At 45.5% G+C, this 24982-nt stretch overlaps 3 protein-coding genes and 1 long non-coding RNA gene across 13 annotated transcripts in view; 1 reads left to right on the forward strand and 3 right to left on the reverse strand.

The window, feature by feature from the left end:
• Positions 1-3: 3 nt before the first annotated feature.
• Positions 4-10913, reverse strand: epb41l4a (erythrocyte membrane protein band 4.1 like 4A). Of its 2 annotated transcripts, none has more exons than XM_082542778.1 (23): positions 10609-10913; positions 10352-10451; positions 9207-9311; positions 9087-9132; positions 8910-8988; positions 8577-8674; positions 7936-8017; positions 7639-7726; positions 7469-7557; positions 7153-7216; positions 6944-7035; positions 6471-6515; positions 6254-6351; positions 6101-6167; positions 5959-6027; positions 5777-5845; positions 5490-5540; positions 4454-4543; positions 4296-4361; positions 4189-4224; positions 4028-4096; positions 2672-2728; positions 4-955 (listed from the first exon to the last, which is right to left on the reverse strand). In XM_082542778.1, exons 1-23 carry the CDS (start codon positions 10704-10706, stop codon positions 874-876), a joined length of 1740 nt encoding a protein of 579 aa, XP_082398904.1. In that variant the 5' UTR covers positions 10707-10913; the 3' UTR covers positions 4-873. The 2 variants fall into 2 exon arrangements, with proteins under 2 accessions (XP_082398904.1, XP_082398903.1); XM_082542777.1 differs by having other exon boundaries at positions 2648-2728.
• LOC309712160 lies at positions 6430-12455 on the forward strand. 2 transcript variants are annotated; one of them, XR_014278197.1, is made up of 3 exons: positions 6430-6901; positions 8584-8661; positions 12027-12455. It is a non-coding gene; the product is annotated as an uncharacterized lncRNA (long non-coding RNA). The 2 variants fall into 2 exon arrangements; XR_014278198.1 differs by lacking the exon at positions 12027-12455 and adding an exon at positions 9082-9138.
• A 72-nt stretch (positions 12456-12527) lies between these two features.
• fsd1l (fibronectin type III and SPRY domain containing 1-like) lies at positions 12528-17809 on the reverse strand. Of its 2 annotated transcripts, none has more exons than XM_082542781.1 (13): positions 17713-17809; positions 16662-16757; positions 16429-16560; positions 16065-16166; positions 15960-15982; positions 15558-15679; positions 15253-15486; positions 15085-15183; positions 14865-14994; positions 13869-13957; positions 13386-13640; positions 13194-13282; positions 12528-13036 (listed from the first exon to the last, which is right to left on the reverse strand). In XM_082542781.1, exons 1-13 carry the CDS (start codon positions 17725-17727, stop codon positions 12935-12937), a joined length of 1488 nt encoding a protein of 495 aa, XP_082398907.1. In that variant the 5' UTR covers positions 17728-17809; the 3' UTR covers positions 12528-12934. The 2 variants fall into 2 exon arrangements, with proteins under 2 accessions (XP_082398907.1, XP_082398906.1); XM_082542780.1 differs by having other exon boundaries at positions 16429-16578.
• Positions 17810-19185: 1376 nt separating this feature from the next.
• Positions 19186-24982, reverse strand: part of apc (APC regulator of WNT signaling pathway) — a 30767-nt gene continuing 24970 nt past the window's right edge. For all 7 annotated transcript variants that reach the window (XM_082540252.1, XM_082540255.1, XM_082540251.1 and 4 more), the window contains 2 exons: positions 21991-24946; positions 19186-21772 (listed from right to left, as the gene is read on the reverse strand). In XM_082540252.1, the coding sequence (XP_082396378.1) occupies positions 19838-21772; positions 21991-24946 (4891 nt within the window). In that variant the 3' untranslated portion in view covers positions 19186-19837. The remainder of the gene's footprint in view (positions 21773-21990; positions 24947-24982) is intronic.

Consider the following 24982-nt stretch of genomic DNA (forward strand, 5'->3'; position numbering starts at 1 on the left):
TCCACAGTAGCTCCATCATTAATAAACAATATTTACATTTTTAAATACTAATGTAAGTTAGATTTTTATTGATTGTTCAGATTTTTAAACCACAAAAAAAAGAAAAGAGAACAAAATGAGACCAAAATATGACCGACAAACATAGAACAGCTGACAGCAGCTACATGTAACAGCCTTGAGCTCAAAGATCATAAAAGAGAGAAGTCCTTTTTCATCACTGCCAGAGAGAGCAAGATGAAGCAGCCATTTATTCACATCAAGAGTCACTAAAAATTAAATGACCATAAATAAAAGAGAGACTCAAAAACTGATCACATACAAGCAGGTAAGACAGGTGTGTTCACAGGTGTGAAGACTCTTCTGTGCTTCCATTAGACTTGTTCCATGAAGGCGGACAAAAGCAGGGTCAGTTCTCCCAGCCTTCAGTCAGAAAGCTTATTAAAGGCGTTTGTGAAACGCCAGAGTTAGATTTCCTTCACTCCCCAAACTGCTCCTCACCTGTAATTGCCTCCAGATACCTGCCTTAGTAAATATTATCTACCCTAATCCTTGACATTTAACCAGCAAGTGACCTGAACTTCACAGGAAGTCAGAACCTCTGGACAGTGGCTATGAATCGACACACCAGTACCATCTGATAAAGCTCCGTCCCTAGTACTGGTAACAGAGGTGATGATGACAAACATAGAGGCAGCTCCTGGGTGAAGCTAAGCATGAAGTTCTGTCCGAAGCCCACAAGGGATGACAGCTCCTGTAGAGGTCTGTGGAAGCAGCTGTCTGACCTCTATAAACACTGGATCACATCTGTCTTTTTGGCAGAAATGCTCATTTCAAGGCTTCAAAACGAGACTTCACAACAGCCCGGCCCATGTCTTAACTGTGCTTGCTCGTGGGAAACCGACAGGAAGTGTCAGCTGCCGTGGTAACAGGAAGAGGAGGAAGCAATTCTGTGCAACTAAAACACAAATGAAGCAAAAAAGTTCAAATGTAAAACCTCACTACATATTAATTTACACGCATGTTATTGTAGCATTGTTATAGTGATACTGATATCACCATTATTAATAAAGAGAGTGCCGATGTCATCAACAGCAGTAATGACATTGGCGTGTCTGTGTACACGGCTTCAGTTTGATTAAAGCTTTATTGTTTCTGATGTGATCAGTTCTGTGAGGAGATCCTTCCTGATTTCCAGTATAAATAAAATTAATACAGTTGTCATGGCAACATTTCAGGCTCCTGTATTTTTCAGCTTCTCTAACGCAAAGGGCGACTTCTCAGTTGGCATCACCAGACAGCCACACATCAGGATCAGCTGTAAGTTTGTCACGGAGAAAGTACCGGAGCAGCTTTCAGTCAGATCCATCCCAAAAGGTCTTACATCAATATTTAAGTGACTTCATAAACTTTGTTTGTGGGTTAGTTTATTCAGAAGCAGGTAGTGCACCATACTGTGTTTCTTATAGTTTAAAGAACACTTCTTTCACCATAGCCGTTTAACATAAACTTATTTTTGTAATTTTACATTTATGTTCTGCTTCTCATGTTCGTTGTGTAATGAATTATTAATCTCTGGCTCTCTTCCACAGCATGTCTTATCCCATCATCCTCCCCTCAACCCAACTGGTCGTGGCAGCTGGCTGCCCCTCCCTGAGCCTGGTTCTGTCGGAGGTTTCTTCTTGTTAAAAGTGAGTTATTCCTTCCCACCGTTGTCAAAGTGCTTGCTCATAGGGGGTCATATGATTGTTGGATTTTTCTCTGTATGTATTATTGTGGGTCTACCTTACAATACAAAGCGCCTTGAGGTGACTGTTGTTGTGATTTGGCGCTGTGTAAATAAAATTGAATTGAATTTATGAATTCCTCATACAGCGTGTTTTTCTTTTTTACATGCATTTGGAAATGATCAGTTCTTGGTTTCTGCTGTATTGTACTGTTGGACAGTTTTCATCTTATAATGTCATGAATATTCTTAAAAATGTCATATGCACCATCAATATGAACATTTTCTCAGTTGTGGATGAACAGGTCATTTTTAAAAGAACTCGTGGTTTCCTCTGGCCTTACATGTCTTAGTTCTTCCTCCGGTTGCTTTCTCTTGTAATAATTAGTGTCATAAACTGCAAACAGTGGCAGCCCCAATGATGTCATTAATAGTGAGCTGATTATTACATTTCTCTTTCATTCCTTGTAAAAAATACAGTTATTATACATGATAAGTTATCAGTCACAGTTCTCATACTGTCCAAAACCATGTCATCTAAATTTACTTCAGATTACACCCCACAGTAATCAGATTACACTCCACAGTAAACCAGATTTTCTGACTGTCTTTTGGCCGGTCAGAAGAGTCGTGACTGTCAGTGGAGGGCCGGTCTGTATTTTTCTGTATTCCTCTGAGTGATTCTTTGTTCTGTAGTGATCATAAAGCGATTTCGGGTTTCTTGTTTCTCTGATTTGTTTTGGCGACAGCACCTGAGACCATCTGTGGAACTAACCTGAGGTTGGATCTGAATTTCACCTACTGTGATTTGGCCTGTTCCTGAAATTGAAGGTTGACCAATGTTTTCAATTTAGACCTTTACATTCAAATTAGGATTATTTAATGTTTCCAGTATGAGGCGTGAACGCAGTGAGCCACACCCACCGGAGGTCTGAGGCTGACACCCACCGCTGATGCCGTCGAGTCCAACGAGAACGACGCATTCTGACTGGCTCTCCCAACACCCTGAAAGACACCAATATATTCCTTAGTTCCCTCCTTCCTTCCTTCCTCCCTCCCTCAGTTCCTTGCCTTTGGAGTTCCTTGGGCTTTGGAGCGTGATGTCACGGCCACGCCCCCTCCCGCCATGACAGTAGGCCAGACAAAGCACACGGAAGCGTCAGCTGTGGTTCATAGGTACTGTGTTGTCGGTTGCAACGGTAGATCACATGATAGGGAAGGCAAGAAGCTGGAAAATGGGCTCTCTTTTCATCGTTTCCCCTCCTGGAGGCAACGGGAGGGATCTCATGTATCCGATAATACTAAACGAAGATGTCAGGCTTGGATTGCAGCGGTCAGACGAGCGGATATCGAGTTCTCTGCCATCCCCAAACGAGAGCAATTGCCCACCTGAGAATTCATGTTGAGCGAGTAATAGGTAGTTTGCGTAACAAGTTCAAAATGCTACACACTACAATGCCAATCCGATTACTCACATCATGTGAGGGTGAAGACAGCACTGATTGATAAGATTGTTAAGGTGTGCTGTGTTTTGGTGAATATGTGCCCCTTGGTCAAACCAGGGCCAAATGAAACTTGCTCTTGTTGAATATTCATAAAACTGCTGTGTTGCATGTACAGTTCATTGTAAATAATTGTACTTTCTGTAAAGTGGTTTCAATAAAACAGAAAAAAGTATGTTTTGTTTTTTTTCAAGATCTGTTCAAATGTACTTAGCAAGTACATACACATGAAATGCAAACTATTTACATGGCAACGCACAGCTGGCATCAATCATGAATCGTTCATCTAGAGCAATTTTTGGGGCAGGTGCTGAGGAGAAGTCAATGTTATGTGCAACCTCTGGCTGTATCTTGGTCATATGGTCAACGTACTGCCAACGTGGAGGCTTAAAAACGGCCAAATCTTGTACCCAACCGTTTGTGAATCAGATGTGCGCCTCCAGGGATTTATAATTATGAAAATGATTTCCCCTATGCGCTGACTCCACAGACAAGGTACGCGAAGATATCGGGATAGGACAACAGCGGTAGGCTGTCTGGGTTTCCACTCCACTGCCTTATTTCATACGGGTCCACATTACCGATGCACGCTATTTTTTCCAAGTACCGTCTCTTGGCTTCTGGGTGCAATCGGTCACGATACAGCCCTTTGTCTTTTGCGCTAATTTTAAGCATGGTTCTGGCAGTCCCGCTTCCAACACAGTGCGTTTGTCTTGATTTTTTTGGCCTTCTGACATGGCGCCACGATCCCACAATGCACGGCCGCGTGACGTCAACGCCAAAGCCCTATTCCCTCACTTACCTTACTTCCTTATAAGGTATGTCCTCCATTTGTCTGTCAATCAAACTGGGAGGCTCCACCAACTCCTTCCTGGAGACATGGTAAGGACACACAGTATTCTGAGTACTGGAAGTAATTGGACTACTGCAATTAATCAGAGTACTCTGTAATGTGTAACTTACTGGATGTGTTTCCATATTTGGTTGTCAGGACTGTGGCTACAAACACAACAAGTGTTAGCAATAGCCTTTAGCACATGTTAGCATTGTTACCATTGTGTTTTACTTACGATTGGGTGTGGCGGCGGCGATGGTGGCAGGAAGTTGTGTCAGGACCGTGGTCACTGTGGCGACTGCTAAGTACAAATGGGAAATTATGGATACAGTTAGCTCAGTTAGCATCAGTGTTAGCCACACAAAGACGCTAAGCTAACTTTTTTTTTTTTACCATTTTGGGGGTCTTCTTCGGCACCGCTCACTATTACTTGACATCTTTTCTGATTCGCTGCCGCTGCTCGTGTTGCCACGGGAATGAGACCTGCTGGGCAGAGAGCCAATTAAATATCTTGAACGGTCAACCTGAGGGTGGGCAGACCATCATGACACACAGAGGACAAACATGAAAAAACTTTTGAATAAAATTCAGAGGGTGCATCCTCCTGAGGCCGCATTTGAAGGCCGATTACGTCACATACATCGTGACGTAGGCTATCCCAATTCAAAGACTCCTCCAAATGCGGCTGACAAATGTGTCCTCCTTTTCCTCAGATTTGAAGGAGTCAGGTGTCCTTTGTGGCCTGCCACATCCCAGAATTCATAGCGTGGCACAGCCAATTCCAGTTTCCAACAATGGCGGCAGCTACTTAGTTGTAATATTATTTTGATTACTCTTTCTGGGTCACAAAATAAACTTTTATGATACATTTCAGGCAAGAATGTAGCTGTGTAAACTTCAAATATCTGCTTAATTTATCAACACACATATATCACATATTTGCAAAAGTGCTCCGACATTTTTGGAGCCATCTGTTACCCACCAGCTCGATAGCTAACCAGGTGGTCAAGGCTCACTAGAGCTGGCGAGAACAGCGAACTCCCGGCAAATCATTTTCAACCCCCTGTGGTCTTTGCTACTCAGGTTAAACATGATATATAAGTCACTCAGATAACTTAAAAATGTTTGGCTTTTTCCAGTGTTTTATCTGTTTATGAATAAATCAGTTTGGCTGAGATTAAAGTTATAGTTTTCACATAGCTGAATAAACATCAAACAGAAAACTGATTAAACAGAAGTGTGAGATGGTAGAAAATTTACTCCAATGCCCTGTTATATTTTACATAGCAAGGAGCAGACGGCTGACTTTATTAACCTCCACCGAGAGAGCGGTGACGCAAATCTGAAGGTCTCGGTTGCAGCCTCTGAATTTGGACACAGCTTTCATTAGAAACAAATGAAGGCATTAAAGAAATGACAGTTTCCTTACCTCCTCCTCTGCTCTCTGATTGGTCGATCTCCATCAAGACTTCTGCTCCGCCTCAAACACCAACAGGAAAATGTGTCATTTTAGTTCCCTCTTTACTATTCCTTCCTCCCTTCCTGACTTCTTCTTTCCCGTTTTTCTTACTTCCTCCCCATTGTCCTCCCTCCCTTCTTTCCAACCTCCCATTTTTTTATACCTTTCTTTCCCTATCCCTTCCTTACTTTCTTCCTTTTTTCATTTAAGCCTCCATTTCATCCTTCCTTCATTTCCTTTCTCCCTTCCTGCCTTACCTTTGTGGTCTTCCTGGGACTTGTTCGTCTTTGTTGGTGTTTGGACAAAACTTTGGGTTGAACAGACCACTGTTTCAAGGAAATCGGAGATTACAGTGGCAATCAGATTACATTCTGCATTAATTTAATTACATGTATCAGTAATCAGATTACACCTTGCAGAAGGTTGTTATTAAACGTACATGTTTGTGTTGTTTTCCCATGGTGCACTGGGCTTAGCATGATCAGGCTTCGCCCTGCCCTCTGACCCTCTGCAAGTTCAGATACGTGATCAAAATACATCATCGCATGTCAGCATCACATGACATCAGCACATTCTCTCACCTCTGAACAGCAGGTAGTGCGCTGTGTTTTGTTATTAGTTCACTACTGCAACTTGGCTTATGATTGGCTGGAATAGAGAAGTGGGGACAGAGCTGTAGTTTATTTTATTACAGGAGCAGATAGTAAAACCACAGCATGTCTTCCTAAACACACCTTGACGCGTTGCCCTCACACACACATCAGCTGATGCCGTTTTGTTGTCAATGCCATTTTTCAACAGACGGAGAGACGGAGTTTTAGAGCAAGTGAAACTGGAAGAAAAGGATGCATCATCAGAAACGTTTGTGTGTGTGTGTGTGTGTGTGTGTGTGTGTGTGTGTGTGTGTGTGTGTGTGTGTGTGTGTGTGTGTGTGTGTGTGTGTGTGCTTACCTATTGTGGTTCAGTTTGTGTGTTAAAAGGTTTATCTCTGACATCCTGAAAACAAAAAAAATTTGAGTTCTGCGTGAGTGCGTGTCTGTGTCTTTCTGTGCACGTGTATCTCTGTGTGTGTCTGTGTGTGTGTCTGTGTGAGTCTGTATGTGTATGGGTGTGTTTGTCTCTTTTTTTCTCCTCATGGATCTGTGTGATGTCACAGAGTGCAGGTATCCTTATTTTTTTCACTATTTTCAGGTTTTCTGACACATGTGAAATGGGTAAAGGCAGGCTCATGGGGTGATTTGAGAAGAGGGAAAGGTGGAGCCTACGAGAACCAGGTTTAGTTTATGGAAGCCAGATGAGCCAATCAGAAGAAACCAGGAGAAGCTGAAACATTTTGTTTCAGAATCAGATACAAAGTGTGCAGAGCTGAATACCTGGAGAAGGTGAGCAGATTAAATATCATCACAGAGGCCGGTGTGCATTACCTGAAGAAGGTGTGATGTTCAACGCAACACTTCCACAAATGTTTGCAGCTGCGGCAGTCGGATGTTTGGAAGAAGAACGATGTCGCTGAACCCTGAAAGCCATGCAGTTTCTTTTATAAATAACGTTTTTGCATTTTTTAAAAATATGTTTTTTATCTAATGATCACTGTTAGCATTAGCTTAGCATTAGTCAGCCAATAGGAACTCACGTTTCTGCCTGACACTCTGAGCTCGAACTTCTCGTCTTTGTAGTGAAGTTTGATGATTCGCTGCCTGCAAAAGACAGCAAGCTGAGGGTCACATGACTGAGGTCATATATTTCTGTTTCCTCTTGTTTTGGCCCCGCCCCCTCCTTGCTGGCCCCCCTAGCTGTTAATCCTCCTGACCATGACTCATTGTCTTCATCTCAGGGAAATGTTAACACACATTTAAACTGATCAATACATATCATTAAATATTAACACTGATATGAACCTTCTGTTTGGGTCATATCACTGTGATGTCATCCAGGCGTTTTTAACCTACCACAGATATTTTCCCACCAGCTCTTTGTTCTTGAAGATGACCACTCCTACTGGTGTTGGACCCAGGAAGTACTCGGTGTGGTTCTCCCCCTGCACAAAGTCATGGTGTCAGCACGGATCAGTGATTGATCGGCTGAAGTTCTTGTATTGATCAGTGATCAAAAGGCTTACATAGGCGGCGAACAGAGAGACGCCGTACATCTGCAGAGAGCTGCAGACAGACAGGAAGTGGCGCTGAGCCTCAGAGCGAGGGACGCCACTGCACAGCAAGAGAAAGAATCAATCAATCATTCAATCAATCAAAGTGATTTCTTTTGTTAGTGTGCAGCTCCATCTTTTGTCGTGTATTGATTATTGATCATTTTTTAAAAATATTTTTGATGGTGGCAGAACAAAATAAAATATGGGATCAGGTCATGTGATTACAGAAACAAGACCTTTAACAGCATGGCATCATTTCCTGTGTACCTGAGCGTTTTGCGGATGAGTTGAACTTCCTGCGTCTCCTCAGCATCTGATGTGTTGTCCTCACTCTGGTTGCCTCGATCCGCTGAAACAAACATGGGAGATCAATAATGAACTTACTGACTGATGAAGAAGTCACACATATGAACGGGTGTACAGAATTATTTTGATGTCACAAGTCATACACGAGAAAAAACATATTCTGAGCAAATATTTCATTTTACTCATTTCATTTGCAAAAGTGCTCTGACGTTTTCGGAGACGTGCAGAATCAAATTCAAAGCCTTTTCTTTACACATATGCAGGTGTTACATTCTCTAATATGTATTATATATGGTTAAAATACATCAAATGCAGTAAGTATACACGTTTCATAAAAAGTCTGTAACTTTCTTATTGGCTTTAGCCCACATAATTAAACATACAAGTCGATCTTGAGTTTCACACTCTTTTTATTAGAAATAATCAAATTGTTACATTCTTAAATTGACACAAAATGTCAGAAATCTTCTCTGTCAGGAACACATTTTCTATATGTATATGCAGCTCAAACTTATGCACAAAGAATGTAATGTAATGCCTGTATTATCTTTTGTCGTTTGTGACTTATGATAGAAAAATAATTCCATACATTTTCTTCTCACCCTGCAGCATCAGAGCGCACAGCTGAGCTCTGAGGTGGCCGGAGCATGGCAGGCGACCTCGACGTACATCCTGACAAAGTTGGAGGTAAAATTGACGCCTGACACAGGAAACACATGAGTTTCACCAAGGGTATTTAAAAAGCAGATGAAATTATGGTGGCTTAGTCATGCCAGAGGGCGACATAAGGCCACCCATGTTGGGGAGGGGGGACCGTTAAGGGCACCCGTGGCAGATGGCCATATAAGGCCACCTTTGATGAGGTGGCAGGCTTGTTGAGACAGATATGATGCGTTTAGTGTTTCATGGATTTGTTAGGTTGCACTGAAACATACCGGGTTGTTTCCTCGTTCAGCTTCGATGGATCTTCAATGTAAAATTTGACTCCAAAGTAGAAAATGTACGGCGGCCCAGCTGGAACAAAAAATGAGAAATGTGCTGTTTGAGAATCTGAGGATAAATCAATAAGACAGATCAGTTATGTTACTGATGAATTTCATGTTGCAGCTCACCGAGTTCCTTGTGCTGTGACAGAGTCTTTGAAGGATCCAACCAGAGCTGAAAGAAACACAAACAGTAACTGCTGCTGCTCCTGAGCGCGCTCAGTTTGGACTTCTTGTTTGTGTTCTCACCGTCTGCTGCCAGTTGTCACAGAACTTTAAACCGAAGAACTCAACCTCGACCACGCCTAGCTCAACGAACACCAGCTGCAAGATGGAGACCGCCTTCGATGATCTCTGAGGACAATACACTGCGTCACATTCAGAGCTTTCATCACTCACAGAGACAGGATGCTGAAGAACTTATCAGATCTATCAAACCTATCAATTCAGTTCAATTCATCCATTCATTCTCTTCCACTTAGCCTTATCGGGTCATGGGGGGATGGAGCCTATGCAAGCCACTATAAGCAAGAGGTAGGGTGAAGGTCAAGTTTATTTATATAGCACCTTTCAAACAGCCGATGCTGCACAAAGTGCTTAACAATATAAAAATGGCATTAAAAAGCAACAATGTAATACAATAATAATAATATAAAACAATAATAGGACAATAAAAGAATTAAAACAATAACTACAATTATTAAAATAAGACCAGAATACTTGGGTCATAGTGTGTTAAAAGCCAGGGCATAAAATGTGTCTTTAGTAGTGATTTAAATTGCTCCAAAGTCTGGGACCTGCCACGGAGAAGGCTCTATCGCCATGAGATTTGAGATAAGTCCGTGGGATGGACAGTATTATTGCCAGACCCTGTAGACCCTGTATTGACAGCCTGACGCAGTGCTAATTTAACACAGAGAAACAGACAACCATTCACACCTATGGGCAATTTAGATTCACCAGTTAACCTTACCCCACTAACTGCTTTTCTTTGCACTGTAGGAGGTAGCTGTAGAACCTGGAGAGAACATGCAGACTCCACACAGAAAAGCCGGCAAGGCTGAACTCAAGAGCTTCTTGCTGTCAAGCAACAGTTCTAACCATTGTATTACCATTCCGCCCAATCAGTTCAATGCAACAATATATAAATATATATACCACCACAACAATATATATTGTAAGGTAAAGACCCCACAATAATACACAGCTATCAAACCTGTCAGGTTTTCTATTTTTTACTGCCACTAAAATCAAAGTTCATAACAGGAAGTTCTTAATAATGATCTTTCAAAGTCAGTCCCCTCTAACTGCATAGAGGTTTGATGGAGGCCACAGAGTGGTGACAGTCTTACTCAGAGGGGAGAGGAAACGGCCAACGGGAAGTCGGCACTGACCTTGATGCCCTGTTCGACCGTCAGTGTCAGCTTTCTGTTGTCCAATAGAAGCACTTCTCCGTAAAACTCCTCCCGGTTGCCCCGGAAACAGGCCATTGTCCTGTCATGAGCAGAGTTACAGCCTGATGAAGATAAAGGTGGCAGCTACAGAGTGATGGTGATGATGAGCATGACATCTGAAGCACCTCAGATACAAACCACAGAATCAAACTGAGCCCTGAATGATGGGAAATAGAGTCACCAGCTTCTCTGCTCACCTGCTGCTGATCCTCCTCTTCCTCTCCTCCTCTGGTCCTTTGTCAAAGTCTGCTCTCCTTCTTCTCTGGTTTCTCTGGGTTTGTTGCTGTGTTACCATAGAGATAACTCCTCCCCCTCTCCTCTGATTTCCATTTTGCTTTGTTTCCCTTTAAAAAAAACTTCAACAAATAATTCCAAAAAGCAGGTGTGTGTACAGAATAATTTGAAACAGAATTTTATATACAATTGACACAAATTTTAAGTTTCACTGATGATCAGTTTTTATGCTCAATTTATCACAAATATAACTTCTTACTGAGGCTCAGTCAGCTAATTTCCTGTGTGTGTGTGTGTGTGTGTGTGTGTGTGTGTGTGTGTGCGCTGCATTCACTGCCTCATTAATCTGAGTGCAGGATTAGCAGAGGCTGAGGCGGATCCCTTGAACGCCCCGTCAACACAAAAACAACTTTCAGTGTTTAAAGTCGATCAATAAAAAAATAAGATTAATTTAAAGAACTTCTGCATTGTGATGTTTTATTAAATCAGTTTTAGTTCAATATTACTGAGGAAAGATCATTTTAAATATCTTTACTTATTTTCACCACTTACCCTTTTCAGGGTCGCAGGGTGCTGGAGCCTATCTCGCTGTCTTAGGGCGAGAGTCAGGTTACACCCTGGACAGGGCTAACACAGGCTAACACAGACAACCATTTGCAACTATTGTTTCCAATTAACTTTTCCCCACTAACTACATGTCTTTGGACTGTGTCCACACAGAAAGACCCCAGCATGATGGTAGAATTGAACTCAGGACCTTTTTGCTGTGAGGCAACAGTGCTAACCACCATATTTTACTTTTTTATGTTTAAAACTAATACTTAGTGTTCTGTCTCATCATGTACGAAAGTAAATAAAAGTTAATTTAAATACAAAAAGCTATATATTCATAGAAACATGTATGTTTGAGATTTATTTTACAGTTTTAACCAGTTTTTTGTTTTTACAGTGTAATCAGCTGATGGTGAAATTTTTTTACAGTGTGGGATTAAAGTAGCTGTTAAAAACGTCTCGGTTGCGCTGTGTCGCTCAGACCAGTGTTCACACTGAGATCACCGCACTCTTATTTTTAATGAGATTTTTTTAATCTGTTTATTTATTTACGTGACTTTTTTCTTCAGTTTGATTTTTAATTCTGTTATTTCTATTGATATAAATGTTTTCATATTTTTACCTTTAACTTTTTTTTTTTATCCTGTGACTTCACAGGATAAAGGCATACTTCAGGATTTTTTGTTTTACAATAAAAGACTTTATAAACAAACAGAGGTAAAGTTAAAAATTGATTTTAAATCTGAAATCGGGTGTTCTGATTGGCTTGTGACATTTAACAAAAGGACCAATCATGGCAGCTGACTCCAGTCCTCCCGTCTGCATTCAGATCCTTGCTGTGATCATCCTCCTGTGTTTTGGAGTCTATAGCTTCATCAAGGTAACCGTCAGACTTTTGATTTTGGGTCCAACGTGACCTCCTGCTCACGCAGTCCTCCCCTTCCTCTCTGCAGGGAGCCTCCTCCTCCTCCTTCAGCTGGTGGTCAATCCTGGGAGCTGCCTGTCTGCTCGCCACCGCCTTTGCTGCCTTTCGCCTCTATGAGGTCTGCAGGAGGAAGGCAGAGGAGGCGAAGAAGAGGCAAGACAAAGACGAGCACAGAGGATTGTCTGAGGAGAAGTGATGAAGAGGAGCTTCAGATCAATAATCCTTAATTATTTTAATTTGTCCCAAACGGCTGATGTCACACTTTCTCTCTCCTGATTGGCTGCTGGGTGGTGTTACACTGTAAAAAGATTCTGTAAATTATTCATGTTTTATTTTGATGGGATCACCGAGCATTTTCTGTGTGCTTTTATTTTTCAAACTGTGTTCATTGACAGAAAACATTGATTCTGGTCAGATCAATAAATTCACTTTTTAATCAATGATTTCATAAAATCTTATACCCTGGTTCCTTCACAATAAAAGTCAGTCATGTGGTCAGAATAAGAAGTTTCAAAATAAAGTTTAGTAGCAATGTGCAGCACTGTCTCTAGTCCACTCTTTCAGAATAATGGTATCTTACACGACAAACAGAGAACTTGAAAATAAATTACATCTAGGTGCAGTTTTCAAAGGAAAATCCACAGCTACATACTATGGCTTCAGTTCCAGACTTTCACAATAAAAGCCTCACAGTAGAGTAAAAACTGCTGTAAAATTGATGCTCAATAGCAATAAATCTGATAGAAACTTATTGATTTTAAGAATTACAAACAGCAATGATATGACTTAAAATAAAACCACTCATCAGTCGATCACGGGGAAAGGCTGCTGAGGCTCCGATTGGTTGTCAGGAAATTTCCCATAAAGCTCGGCACCTGAAGACCTGTCGCTATGGTGATACCACCACACCAAACCTAAGGCACAGTTTTACAGCAGTTAGCACTTTAATACATGCAGAGTATGTCCTGTAATATATTGAGAGTACTGTGATACTGTCAGTGTACCGTTACTTAACCGTGACTGTACAGTATTACTGTACTATTACTGTAGTGTTACTGTTATAGTACTCACGGTGAAGGCGGGGACAAGCGGCTGGCTGAACTTTGTTTTGAAGGCGTGAACAAGACGAAGATGATCTACATCAATAAACAACAAATCACCTGAAACAAACAGGAAGTCAATTCAGAAACAAAAACAAACAAAAAAACAAACACACTGTCAATGAGCAACCAGGAAGTTGAAAATACTCTTTGTTTTTCGGACCGTTGTCATAGTCACAGTAGATTCCGATTCGGTGAGGTAATGGCCAATCCAGTGTCTTTGCTCGGTTGTTGTGCTTTGCGGCAAGAGAGCTCTGCAGCCATTGGCTGGCGTGGAGACACCACGAACCGGTGCCCTTCCCTAATTGGTCAAAGCGTCCCAGGCTGCCCCGATAGGCCACCCCTACACTGAATGATTTCCAGTCAGCCAGGGGGCGGAGCTCCCAGTAGTGACAACCATTAGTCATCTCCTCGTCACCTAGGAGACCAGGAAGGAATTTCTTTTTAATTTTTAAAATTAGAAATCTTTTATTTTAACTTGTATTATTAAAAATTATTTTAAAAAATGAATAAAATTTCAATGTCAAATCATTAAATCCAAGTTGTTATTAAATCAACTTTTTTTTTTAAAATTCTGACATCTTAAAGACATTCACTTTAGTGTTACTACAGTATTAGTACTGCAATAAGAGTGCAGTATTACTACCCAGCACTGTGTATGACTCCCCAGCAAATCGATCGCGTCCTCCTCGACTTGCAGCCGTTTTATTGGGTGATGGCGTGGCGCTCCGGCTGCTGAGGTAAACACAAAAAAAAAAGTTAATAAATGTCAACAGCATAGCGGGAATGAAACGGCAAGGTGAAACAGCCAATGAGGTTGTGCCAAAGCATGATGCAGCAGAGAGGAAGATGAGCGTGACAAAAACATTTCATTTGTTACATGATGGAAGAAAAGTTTATGTTACGACATCATTTCCTTTAAACATGTTAAGCCTTTATTTTGAAATAAAACCAAACATGAACTTTTTAATTAAAACAGGAAATTAAACGCTGATGTGATGTCAGCAGTGATGTGAAAATGGCAAATGGAGAGAGTGATTGGTTGCTAGGAAACCACTCAGCCATGATTGTTTCTACCTGAGCAAGTTGGAGAGGAAGCAGCACGGAGACTGAGGAGGGATAAAAAGGTTAAAGGTTATTTACTGAGGCACGTGTGAACTGGTGAGACAGGTAGCCGCTGTGATCTCATCACGATCTCACCTCTGAATGAGTCAGCTGATCAGTAAATGTGTAATGAGGAGGTGTGGCCTCCTGACTCTACAATTCTCTTGAATCAGCTGACCCATTCCGGCAGGGCCAGCATGTTTATTTAGGAGGTCAGAGATAAAATGACAAACAGTTAGTGATGATGTACAGCTTGGCGGCGTCCAGTCACAGAGGGAGATACGAAAAATCAGCAAAAAAAGTGATGTGGCCCAACCAGCTTTTTCAGGGAATTAAGAGCACCTCCTGCTGTCGTTACCTGACCAGCACAGGTGTGTCACTCTACAGGTGAGAAAAGTGCATCTTCCTGTTCTTTCTCTTTCACAATAAAAGCCTGTGCATTTCACAATACTGTGAGCGATGAACTTTACCGTGCTTCTAAGATACATTCAGGTGTATTTAAAAACACAACGGCCTCATCACTAACAGCTGTCCTCACCTGCTTTTGTTCTCTTTGCCTCGCAGGCGAGGATCATGACCTTTGACCCCCTGAGGCTCCCAGGTCACCGTGTCACCCTGAACCTTGAGCTCAGCGTGCGCTGTTGAAGCGTCGAAGCTGAAGTTATACGCTGCAGACAAAAACATGGAAAACAAGGCGTCATCATTATCTGAGGCTCCGCCCCTCAAACACAGTTAAATATTCCACGTCGTGTGCTCACCTGTTGTTTCTATGGCGACAGGCTCTGAGAACTCGCCAGCTGCCGCTTTGTTTCTAGCTCGGACTCGAATGGCAATGAAACGCGAATCGAACTTCAAACCTGAAATGGAGAAATTGGTTTAAACTCAATGATGCTGTAGCCATGCAATAATGACCTCTGACCTTTTACCTGAGATGGTGACCTGAGGTTCGATAATGTCACAGACTTTCTCCCAGCATGCCTCTCCTGCCACTCTCAGTGTGCTGTCACGGTCCGTTTTTCGGTACTCTAGGTCGTAACGTTCGATTGGTCTGCTGCTGCTATCGCCACCACTGTCTGCCTCACCGGGCGGTCGCCAGGTGACCGTGATGGTGTTGTCACGGACTACACAACTGGAGGCATCGATCTGTGGAGCTCTCGGCACTGAGAAACAAGAAAAACATGTGACCTCTGACCTCACAGAACAACCACCTGAACTGTTTGCGTCAACTGACCTGGCAGAAAGTGAAGTCGTTGAAGCCCCGCCCTCTCTGCACTGAAGTCCACAGTAAATTGTGACATGTTGTCTGACACCGCAGGGCGAGTGGTTAGGCGGAACGCCGGCGCCATTGTTACCCTAGTAACAGTGTTGGGGCGGATCCCAATGGAGTGGGGTGGGTTAGGTGTTAGTATTTAGGGATGGGGTTAGAAAGGTTGGGGCGGAGTTTGTATGCAAATCATTGGAGAGCTTCAGTAAGTGGTTTGTTAGTTTGAAAAGATTCAGAAGAATCAATGATATCAAAAAGAAACATTGTAAACAAACAAACAAAAACAAACATCTGATATCATCAAATGAAATGAAATGACAATGAAAACACACATTACACAGCTTTACACATTAAACAAATCAGACATACCGTTCTTTGATTTGTTTTGCTGCCTGAAAACAAAACAAAAAAACATTTTTAGTTTTTTTTAAATGAACTGATGACATCATCTTCCTTGTCTTCATCACGCCTCACCGCGAGAAATTCTTCTTCAGTGTTGATCGTAAGTGTTTGATTTGCAAAGTCAAGAAGCTCCTCGCAAGAGACCAGAGCAAACTTGCCCTCTGACAGCTGCTTCTGAAACACCATGCAGAAAACAACCCAGTCAAGCAATCAATAGCTTCAAAAATAAAAAATGGAAACAAATAAAGTGCTGCCAATGAATAGATATAAAAAATATTTATGAATGTATATACATTAAATGTAAAATATTATTTATTTGCAAAGTAGAAAAAATCACTTTAAAAACAATGAGTAAATAAATATGTAAAACTAAATAATATACTAAAAAATAAAGTGTTCCAGATAAAAATAATTCATTAAAAAATAAAGTTTCTACCTGAAGCTCCGCCTCCTTTCTTTGCTTCTCTTCTTTGATTATGTAACGGAGCTCCGCCCCCTTCTCCTCCAGGGCAGAGTTTAGCTTCTCCAACTCTGCCTCCAAGTCTGACATCACCTTGCATGACTCCTCCTGATTTAGCAAAGTTAACTTTAGTTATTTTTCCTTTAGTTTCTCTTGTCCCATCCACCTAAGCCCTTCCCTTTGTTAATTCAGCTGATTAATGAGCTGACCTGCAGGCCCGTCAGCGTGTGATCAACTGCTTCCAGGAAGTTTTGGAGCTCCTCGTTCTTACTGGCCAATGTGCTGATAATCCTGCGCAGAGCTTCCTGTTTACAAACAAACATTTAAAAAATAAACTATTTTTTACAGCACCTTCCTCCATGTTGGTGAAGCCTTAAGCAGCACTAAGTAATCACAAAACTGTTAGAGCAGAGACAGCGAGACACACAGAGCTCCTCTTCCTCATCTTCCTCCCTGATTCCACACCTGACAGAGACCAATCAGACGAGAGCATCGGCTCAGAAGGCGGGTTAAACACCTCGACCAGGATCAGCCTCCGTAGACCATAATGGACCAAAGAAGGCTTGGCATCCTAGCTGAGGTGAATACAACCATCACCATCCTGCCAGTCTCTGGCCCGCACACCTGCCTGCTCCACCTGTTAGAACTGCAGCTGTCCGACCTTCAGATGGCGCTCTCATTGGTTAAAGACTCAACGGAAGTCTGGCAGGAAGTCTGGACACACTGAACCAAAATAAAAGGTGAAAGCACAGATCGAAGCTTCACCTGGTAGCCCTGAGATGATGATGCTCTAAGAATGAACTGACTGACTATTGATTGAATGATTGACATGTACATTTTGTTGGCTGTGCACTGATACTGAACTGTAATTTCACGCTTTTGTAACGCGTATGTTTTTAGAAACTCAGTAAAGCACATTTGAACAGGAATGAGGTATTTTACTATGAAAATTACTTCGGATGTACGGGTTTTATTTTGAAACTTGGAGGGTTCATTGTGACCCCAAAGTCTGAACACGCTAAAGGTCATGTGACCCCCACCTGTACTCGCCGACTGATCAGTATGTTATAATGCACAGCTCTTGTTCTCACTGAAGCTCGGTCCACCAGAGAAAGAGAAGCTAACCGCTAACAGCTAGCAGCTAATCCCCCCTCCTCTGCTTCCATTTCCTTGCACCTCTCCCTCCACCACGTCCGCCCCTCCTCACTCCCCTAACTTTCACTCACTGCTCGATTGATCACCGATTGATCACACTCTTACCTTCTGAGCGTCCATCACCTGAGACAGAAACAGCGGTAAGTGGGGACGAAGGTACGGGCCTGAAGTGACGGCATACGTATGTACATACTCATTTCCTGTGAAGTGTGTCAAAATAAGAGCGCGGAGAAGAGAAAACTGATGGGGATGTATATTAATTATTGATTCTGATGTTTGCGCAGTAGTGTGCAAAAGTCTTGAGTCAGACCTTCTGGTTATTTTAAAAGTGCCCTTGAGCAAAAGTTCTCCTGCTTTCTGAAAGTTTAAAATTCTTCCTTGGCTTTTTTTGACATGTGTTCAAACCAGTCCTTGTACCTGACCTCTGAACTTTGACCTGTGAGTAAAAGTTCAGTGTGGGATCATCCTGACAGAGCACACAACATAAGGCAGAAACATCCAAACAACAGCTTTGAATGCCCTTCAAGAAACTACAGTGGGAGACCCTCACAGAGATGACGGAGAGCTGCTCAGAGAGCTCAGCTGAAGGATGAGGAGCACTCACAGCAAGTATTGACTTTCTGGTGAAAATCTGGAGGGCCTGCAGCTGGAGGAGATGATCAGGGGCTGAAGCAGTGGCTTCACTGAGTTTTACCTCAGAGATTTGAATGATTTCAGAGAAGCTCCTCTGAACCCAGAGCTGCTCCTGTTGTTTGAGTCCAGGAGGAGACAAATGGAGGAAACATGAACATTAATGAAACACATTAAACGGTAAAAAGAGGCAGCAGTGTTCCAGTCAAACCTTCAGAGCAGACGATTCTCATTGGATGAAACAGTATTTGTTGGATCTGACCTGAAGAATCCTCAATGTTTTTGCTTTGATTTTAAGGACCTACCTAAAGCTTTCTCCAAGATTGCAGACGCCATCACCTGCTGCTTTACACATTTGTGTGACTGAGTTTCTTTATTCAGCAGGGTGTTTACGCAGCACAGCAGCTGAATGGCTGTTTAAAGACTACTCAGTCTAAGCCTCACTCAGATTTTCCTTCACTTCTCACATCCAGTGAAAGTTAAACCTTCCTGTTCATCCACAGATCAGCTCCAAACCGCGACACACATTAAAATCACCAACACGTTTCATCATCATCGATTCAATTATATTTATACAGTGCCCAATCCCACCAGCCGACTCAGCTTGACTTATACTATCCAGAATACAGGGGGGGTCTCCCTGTAGTCTGGATATTCTGGATAGCATTCAGATTTCCTCACTCTCGGTTCACATCAACTTTTTTGATGTTTTTTACAGGTTTTATAAATAAAGTTTGTAATGATCACGAGACCAACTTTCTGCACCTAAGATGTCAAATGTGATTGGCTATAATCGTCTTCATTACCTCCTGTTTAAAGCTGCAATAAAACAGGTCACACCAGTGTTTCAAACTTTATTGACAGAGCCACAGAGAGCAGCAGATTTATGTTGTCACATGAAATCAGACAGCAGACAGGAAGTGGATCAGTAAAAACAGAAAGCTGGTATCATGTTGCATTCGTTTAATGTTCAGATTTAAAATCAAGAACCAAAAATCTGCTCATTTAAATTATGTGCTTCAGTTCAGTTTACAGCAATAACTTACGGTTTACAGTGTTATCTGTTTCCATGGCGACACACAGAAAGTCTTCTGCCAAGCCTCGTCAACCGTCTCAGGTGGGTCAGGTATTCGAGTCAGCAGCAGACTTCCAAAGAAGAAGAGAGGTTCTGACAGAACAGATGACCAACTGAAGGGCGGGTCTCTGACTGACTCAAAGACACTGAATGTGATTGGTCAGAAGCTGAGAGGGGGCTCACTAATTGGTTGGATCCAACTGTTCTGTTCAGAACCAAACTCAAAAAACATGAAAAACTATCAAAGGCGCTGAATTATCAACATCATCATCATCAGTGTCCATGGTTACTGTCATGTTAGGGGGGTGGGGCCATGCAGGGTAAGGCAGGGGGCAGAGCTAAGCGCTACACATCTTTAGTGGTATAAAAACATAAAAAGTTCATGTTAGAGTTTCTTTGAGTTGATGGACAGCTGGCAGCAGCCAATCAGGAGAGAGGAGCAGGTGAGGGGGTGGGCACAGCACTTAAATACACTCACTTTCTGTACAGTTCATCTCATAAACATTTCCTGTTGGTCTTGCATATTTACACAGATGTCACGATGTATGAGCCGCGTTCGCCACCGCCCCCACTGCTGCCACCGCCCCCACTGCTGCCACCACCCTCGCCTCCCTTTGGCTCGCGTTTCTTCGTGATTGGGGTGGGGATAAGGGAGGGCCGCGTAGGGGTAGTGGAAGATGATGTGGTGGTAGTGGGTGCTGTGCCTTCAGCACTGCTCTTCCTTGGGCTTGGCGTGTAGTTGAAGGGGCTGACTCGGGCCGCAACGGCACCGCTGCGCTGCTGAGCGCGCTGCTGCTGGTGCGGCGGCTGTTGCGGCCGGCTCTCGATCGGCGCTGGCTTTTCGTCAAGGCTCTCGCAGCTGCGGCGCAGGTTAAGGTTAGAGGAGGAAGAGGAGGAGGAAGACGGGATCTTGGAGGGAGCGGGGCTGTCGATGATGGGTGGGGCATTGATGGCAGTAGGCGAGCGGGCAGAGCAGGAGGAGGAGGAGCGGGGGTTGTTGACAGGGCAGTCCTCCAGCCGGACCCACACGTCTTCGGACTTGTCGGCGAAGCCTCGGTTGCTGAATGGGTCGCCGCTGCTCTTTGCCTTTCTCCACGTTCCCTTCAATCTCATGGCACTCTCCTCCTCACTCCGTCCTTTCTCGCTGGACTCGGAGGATGCTGACAGCACGGACGATGAGCTTCCCGTTCTTTTCCAGGTGCCGACGCGCGGCAGAGAGGTTGAGTGTTTCCCGCTGCTGGCTCCGCCTCCCCCGCTGCTGTTTTCCCGTTTCCAGGTGCCGGTGCGGCTGAAGCGAGATGATGTCACTTCCTGTGGGCGTGACGGGCTTTCAGAGTGTGAACGGTTGACGTCGTTTCTCCTGGCAGTTGAAGGTAGTGGCGAGTCTGGGCTGGATGGCGACTCGAGAGCGGCTGCCACTGCAGTCTCCTCCAGCTTCCTCTTCAGTGTCGGGCTCGGAGCTTCTTTGATAAAGGTTGACTGCCTTACGAGTGCCGGCTTCTCAGGCTCCGCCTTTTGCTTCTTGGCGGCAGTGGAGCCACTGACTCTCGATGTGGACTCGCTTCTCGGGATGCCACCACCACTCTTCGGGGTTGTGGTGGGTTTAGTGGTCCTGGATGCAGAGGATGATGATGCACTTCCTGGAGAAGCCGTGCGTGGCAGCTGCGAGAGCTTCCCTCCTTTCTGACTGGGTGCTGGGGTGGAGCGAGATGGGGTGGAGTCCCGAGAGGACCCGCCCACTCGATCTACATCGCTGCCTCCAGGAGCTTTGGCCACAGCAGCTGCTCGGGGCTTGCTCCGCCCCCTGGCTGCCGGCTCCGCTCTTGGCTTTCCAGTGATCAGACTCCTGTACACCTTCTTCCCGCCCCTCAAAGCCTTCGCTTCCTCCTCCTCCTCCTCCTCCTCTCTCTTCTTCTTGGCCTCCAGCGTGCTGCGCTCACCAGGCTTCAGGATCGTCGCGCCTCGCTTTGTCTTCTCCTCTGGTTCCTCCTCCTCTTCGTTGTTATTAGCTGTTGTAAGGTGGAAGGGCGAGCCGACAGATTTCAACGACAGGACCGAGTCAGAGTCTGATGATGGCTGGCGGGAGAGTGAGGAAGCAGCGGCAGCGGCATTCAAGCTGCTGACGATGGAGTTGGCACCTTCTTGGATGGCCTTCCAATCAAAGGACTCTGAATCTGGAGAGGCAGGGCTCCTTGGTGCATCTGAAGGCTCCTCCTCAGCCAGAATGCCATCTTCAGCTTTGGAGACAGATAGAGGCGGGGCGGGTACAGGGAGGGTGGTGGTTTTCTTTTTCTTCTTGGGCATGGCGGAACTGATGCACTCCTGCAGCAAGTCGTCCTCCGAGTCTATGCTCAGTGAGCTCAGCGAGGAGTTCCTGGAGAAGCACACGGGCGTGTCCTCAACATGAAAGGCTTTAGGTGCATAGCCAGTGGCCGCAGGGGGGCGAGGCTTTGACTCCACCTATCAGGGATAGAGGAGCACAGAGGGACATCTGTCACAAGACTGATACATTTCTGTGAAGCAAAACTGTAACTCCACCAGGAAGTAACAAAGTAACAAGTAAACAAGGTAAACAGTACACACTACACTAATTACGCCTTACTCTGTGTACTCTCTACACTGAGTACTACTCTGTGTACTCTCTGCTCTAAGTACTTTACTCAAGTATCTAGACACACCTCTGCTGGAGGGGGTGGAGACTTTGCCCCCTCTTTGCCTTTGTCTTGCTGCTCCGGCGGGGGTGGGGCAAACTCCTTGTTGTTGTTCTCCTGGTCGATGTCGCTCAGTGAGCTCAGCGAGGAGTTCCTGGAGAAGCATACGGGCGTGTCCTCAATAGCGAACTTCTGCTTCTCGTCCGTGGCCGTCTGATTGGTCGGTGGTTTTGTGCGTGGAAAAACGGCAGCTGTCTGCTGCTTCTTCTTCCTGCCTTCTTCTTCTTTTGCCTTCTTTTCTTCTTCGTCCTTCTCGCCGCCATCCTCTTCATCAAAGTCCAGCGAGCTCAGTGAGTCATTGCGTGAGAAGCAGCATGGCGTTCCTTCAATCGGCGTGTAGTGGCGCGGCGAGTCAAATGCGAATCCCGGCTTTGCTTTTGCAGCTGCTGTTGTGGTGACGCCATACAGCGCCCGCTGAGGCATCGGCTTCACAGGCGATGTTGGCTTCTTCTTCTGCTGCTGCGGGCCAAGGGGAGACGGGGCCGTTGGAGGGAGAGGAGGCGGTAAAGGCGGGGTTTGCAAGTGCTCGCTGTTTGCCGCTGCTCTGACAGGCTTCCTGGGTTTGGCTTTGGGCATGGCAGCACTAATGCACTCGGCAAGAATGTCATCTCCGTTCTCGCCCTCAGGAAACCCTGCCCTTCTCCTAGGGGCAGAGGTGGGTTGGGCTACAGGTACGAGGCCCGCTCCCATCTGCTCATTGGGTGGGGAGTCAATGGTCAGATCACTAAGAGACGTGGCAGTGGAGAAGTTGAGCGGCGTTCCCTCCACACAGTAAACTCTGGGCACCTCCTCCGGCGGCGGCATGTCCTTCCTGGGCTGCGGTTGGGCACGGCTTTGAGGTGAGAGGATTTTGTAGACAGGAAGCTGGCTTGGTTTCCGTGGTGCTGCTTGCTGCTGCTTCTTTGGTTTCCGTGATGATTTGGGCATGGCCATGTTGATACATGCCTCCAGGATCTCAATGTCATCGTCATCATCTGATTCATCAAGGATGGGTTTAGGAGTCTCTTCCTTCCTCTCCTCAACCCCACCCTCATCCTCCTCTTTCTTCTTTTTCATCTCCGCGGGAATGTAGGGCTCATCCAGACTGAGTGCGCTCAGACTGGAGGCACGGGAGAAGCCATGCGGCGTGCTCTCGGTGGCAAAGTGCAGCAGTACGTCGGCACTGCTTTCCTCCTCATCCTTCTTCTTGGCCTTTTCCTCCTCCTTCGTCTTCTGCGGCGGTGGTGGTGTCTTGGCACGGCTTGGTGGCATGGTCTGACCTGGGCTGTCGGGCAGGTCACTGGGGCTCACCACGCCGCTCGGCATGCCGCTGGAGGGCTCGCTGGAACGCACGGAGCTGGCAATGGAGGAGGTGGAAAAGCTCTCGAGCGAGCTGACGGACGTGCAGCGGCTGAACATCAGCGGTGTCTCCTGAGCGTACGGCTGCTCCGGCGGGCTCTTAGGAGTCCTTGCGCCTGATGAACTCACATGGTGATGGTGGTGATGATGATGGCTATGGTGGTGGTGGTGGCTACGGCGCCCCCGTGTGGATGGTGCAGCAGTGGTCTGGCTCTCAGCCTCTTTTCGCTGCTGCTGCTCATGTGCGTCCTTCTCACTGACAGGGAGTGTCGGGTAGTCGATACCGCCGCCGCTCCCCCCTTTCCTCTTTCTTGTTATGACATCACCGTCTTCCTCCTCTTCAGAGGACAGCGAGGATAGCGAACTGCCTCTGGAGAAGCAGATGGGTGTGTCCTCTACGCAGTATGTCTGTGTCGACTCCTGGTTGCTTTTTGGCGCCCCCCGGGTGCTGGGAGGAGGTGGTGGGCGGAGCTTGCTGGCAGAGTTTGATGGGGGTGGTGGAATAGAGGAGGAGGCGGTCTCCTCTGGTTTGAAGAGCTTTTTACGTGTGGCATCAGTGCCGTACTTTAAGCTGTAGTCGATTGGCTGCTCGGTCGTAGACTCTGTACCATAATTCGATGTTGCTGTGACAACGACATAGCGTGGAGGCGAAACTGCTGCCATGTGCCCGCTACCGGCTGCTGAATCACTGCCGTCGTTCCTCCTCAGTCTGGCGTCCTGCTCACTGTCATCATCGCTCTCAATGGCGCCGCGATGATTAGGGCTCTGGCGCCCAGAGTTCAGCTGTTCGTCAGAGTACTTGAGGCTATAGTTTATGGGCGTGTCCAGCTCTCCGCCGTCATCGTCCGCCATGTGGTTGGCGCTGCGTATCTTATGGGCCAGATCAGCTGGGTACTTCCTGTAGACACAACACTTGTTAGCGCTGCTCTCGTCTGACGAGTAGAAGGGTTCAGAGGACGGTTTGGTCTTCCCACGGTTGCCGTAACCATCAGCGCTCGTCACACTGTTAAGGCTGTCGCTGGACGCCCGCACGCTGGGCGGGAACACTGAGCGAGTGTATGCTGCTTCCTCGCTTGCCCTCTTTGATCCGTCTCCATTCTTTGGGCTCGATAGCACCGGCGTGTTGGTATATGAGCGCGTGACGCTGCCTGCTCCTCCTGTGGCACCATTACAGCCCCGCCCCTTCCTGTGCGCCGCCTTGGGGCTCAGGTTGTCGATGTTGTCGAAGGTCTCCGACAGCTGTTGTGCATCCAGCTCCTCGAATAAAGCTTTCTGTTTACGGGCCTGTAGTGATGGGGCGCCTGCACCAGGAGACACCACGCTGGCATCCTTGTAGCGTGCTGGGCGGTTGGCCATCAGGTTACGCAGCGCAGCGGCACTGCCCATGGCGATCATTTTATGGCGTGAATGGATGAGGTTGCGCAGCATGCCCACGGCGCCCAGCTCCCAGAGGGCCTCCTGGTCTTTGGTGTCGCGGGCAGAGAGGTTCCAGAGCGTGCCACAGGCGTTGGACACAATGGTCAGGCTGTGAGACTTCAGGTGCTGCAGCAGCGTTGGCAGGCAGCCATGTTCCCGTAGGATCTGCCTGCAGGACAAGAACAGGGAGAATAGTCAGAGAGAC

This window comes from Aulonocara stuartgranti, assembly GCF_965226115.1.
Source record: "Aulonocara stuartgranti genome assembly, chromosome: 7".
Classification (NCBI taxonomy): Eukaryota; Metazoa; Chordata; class Actinopteri; order Cichliformes; family Cichlidae; genus Aulonocara; species Aulonocara stuartgranti.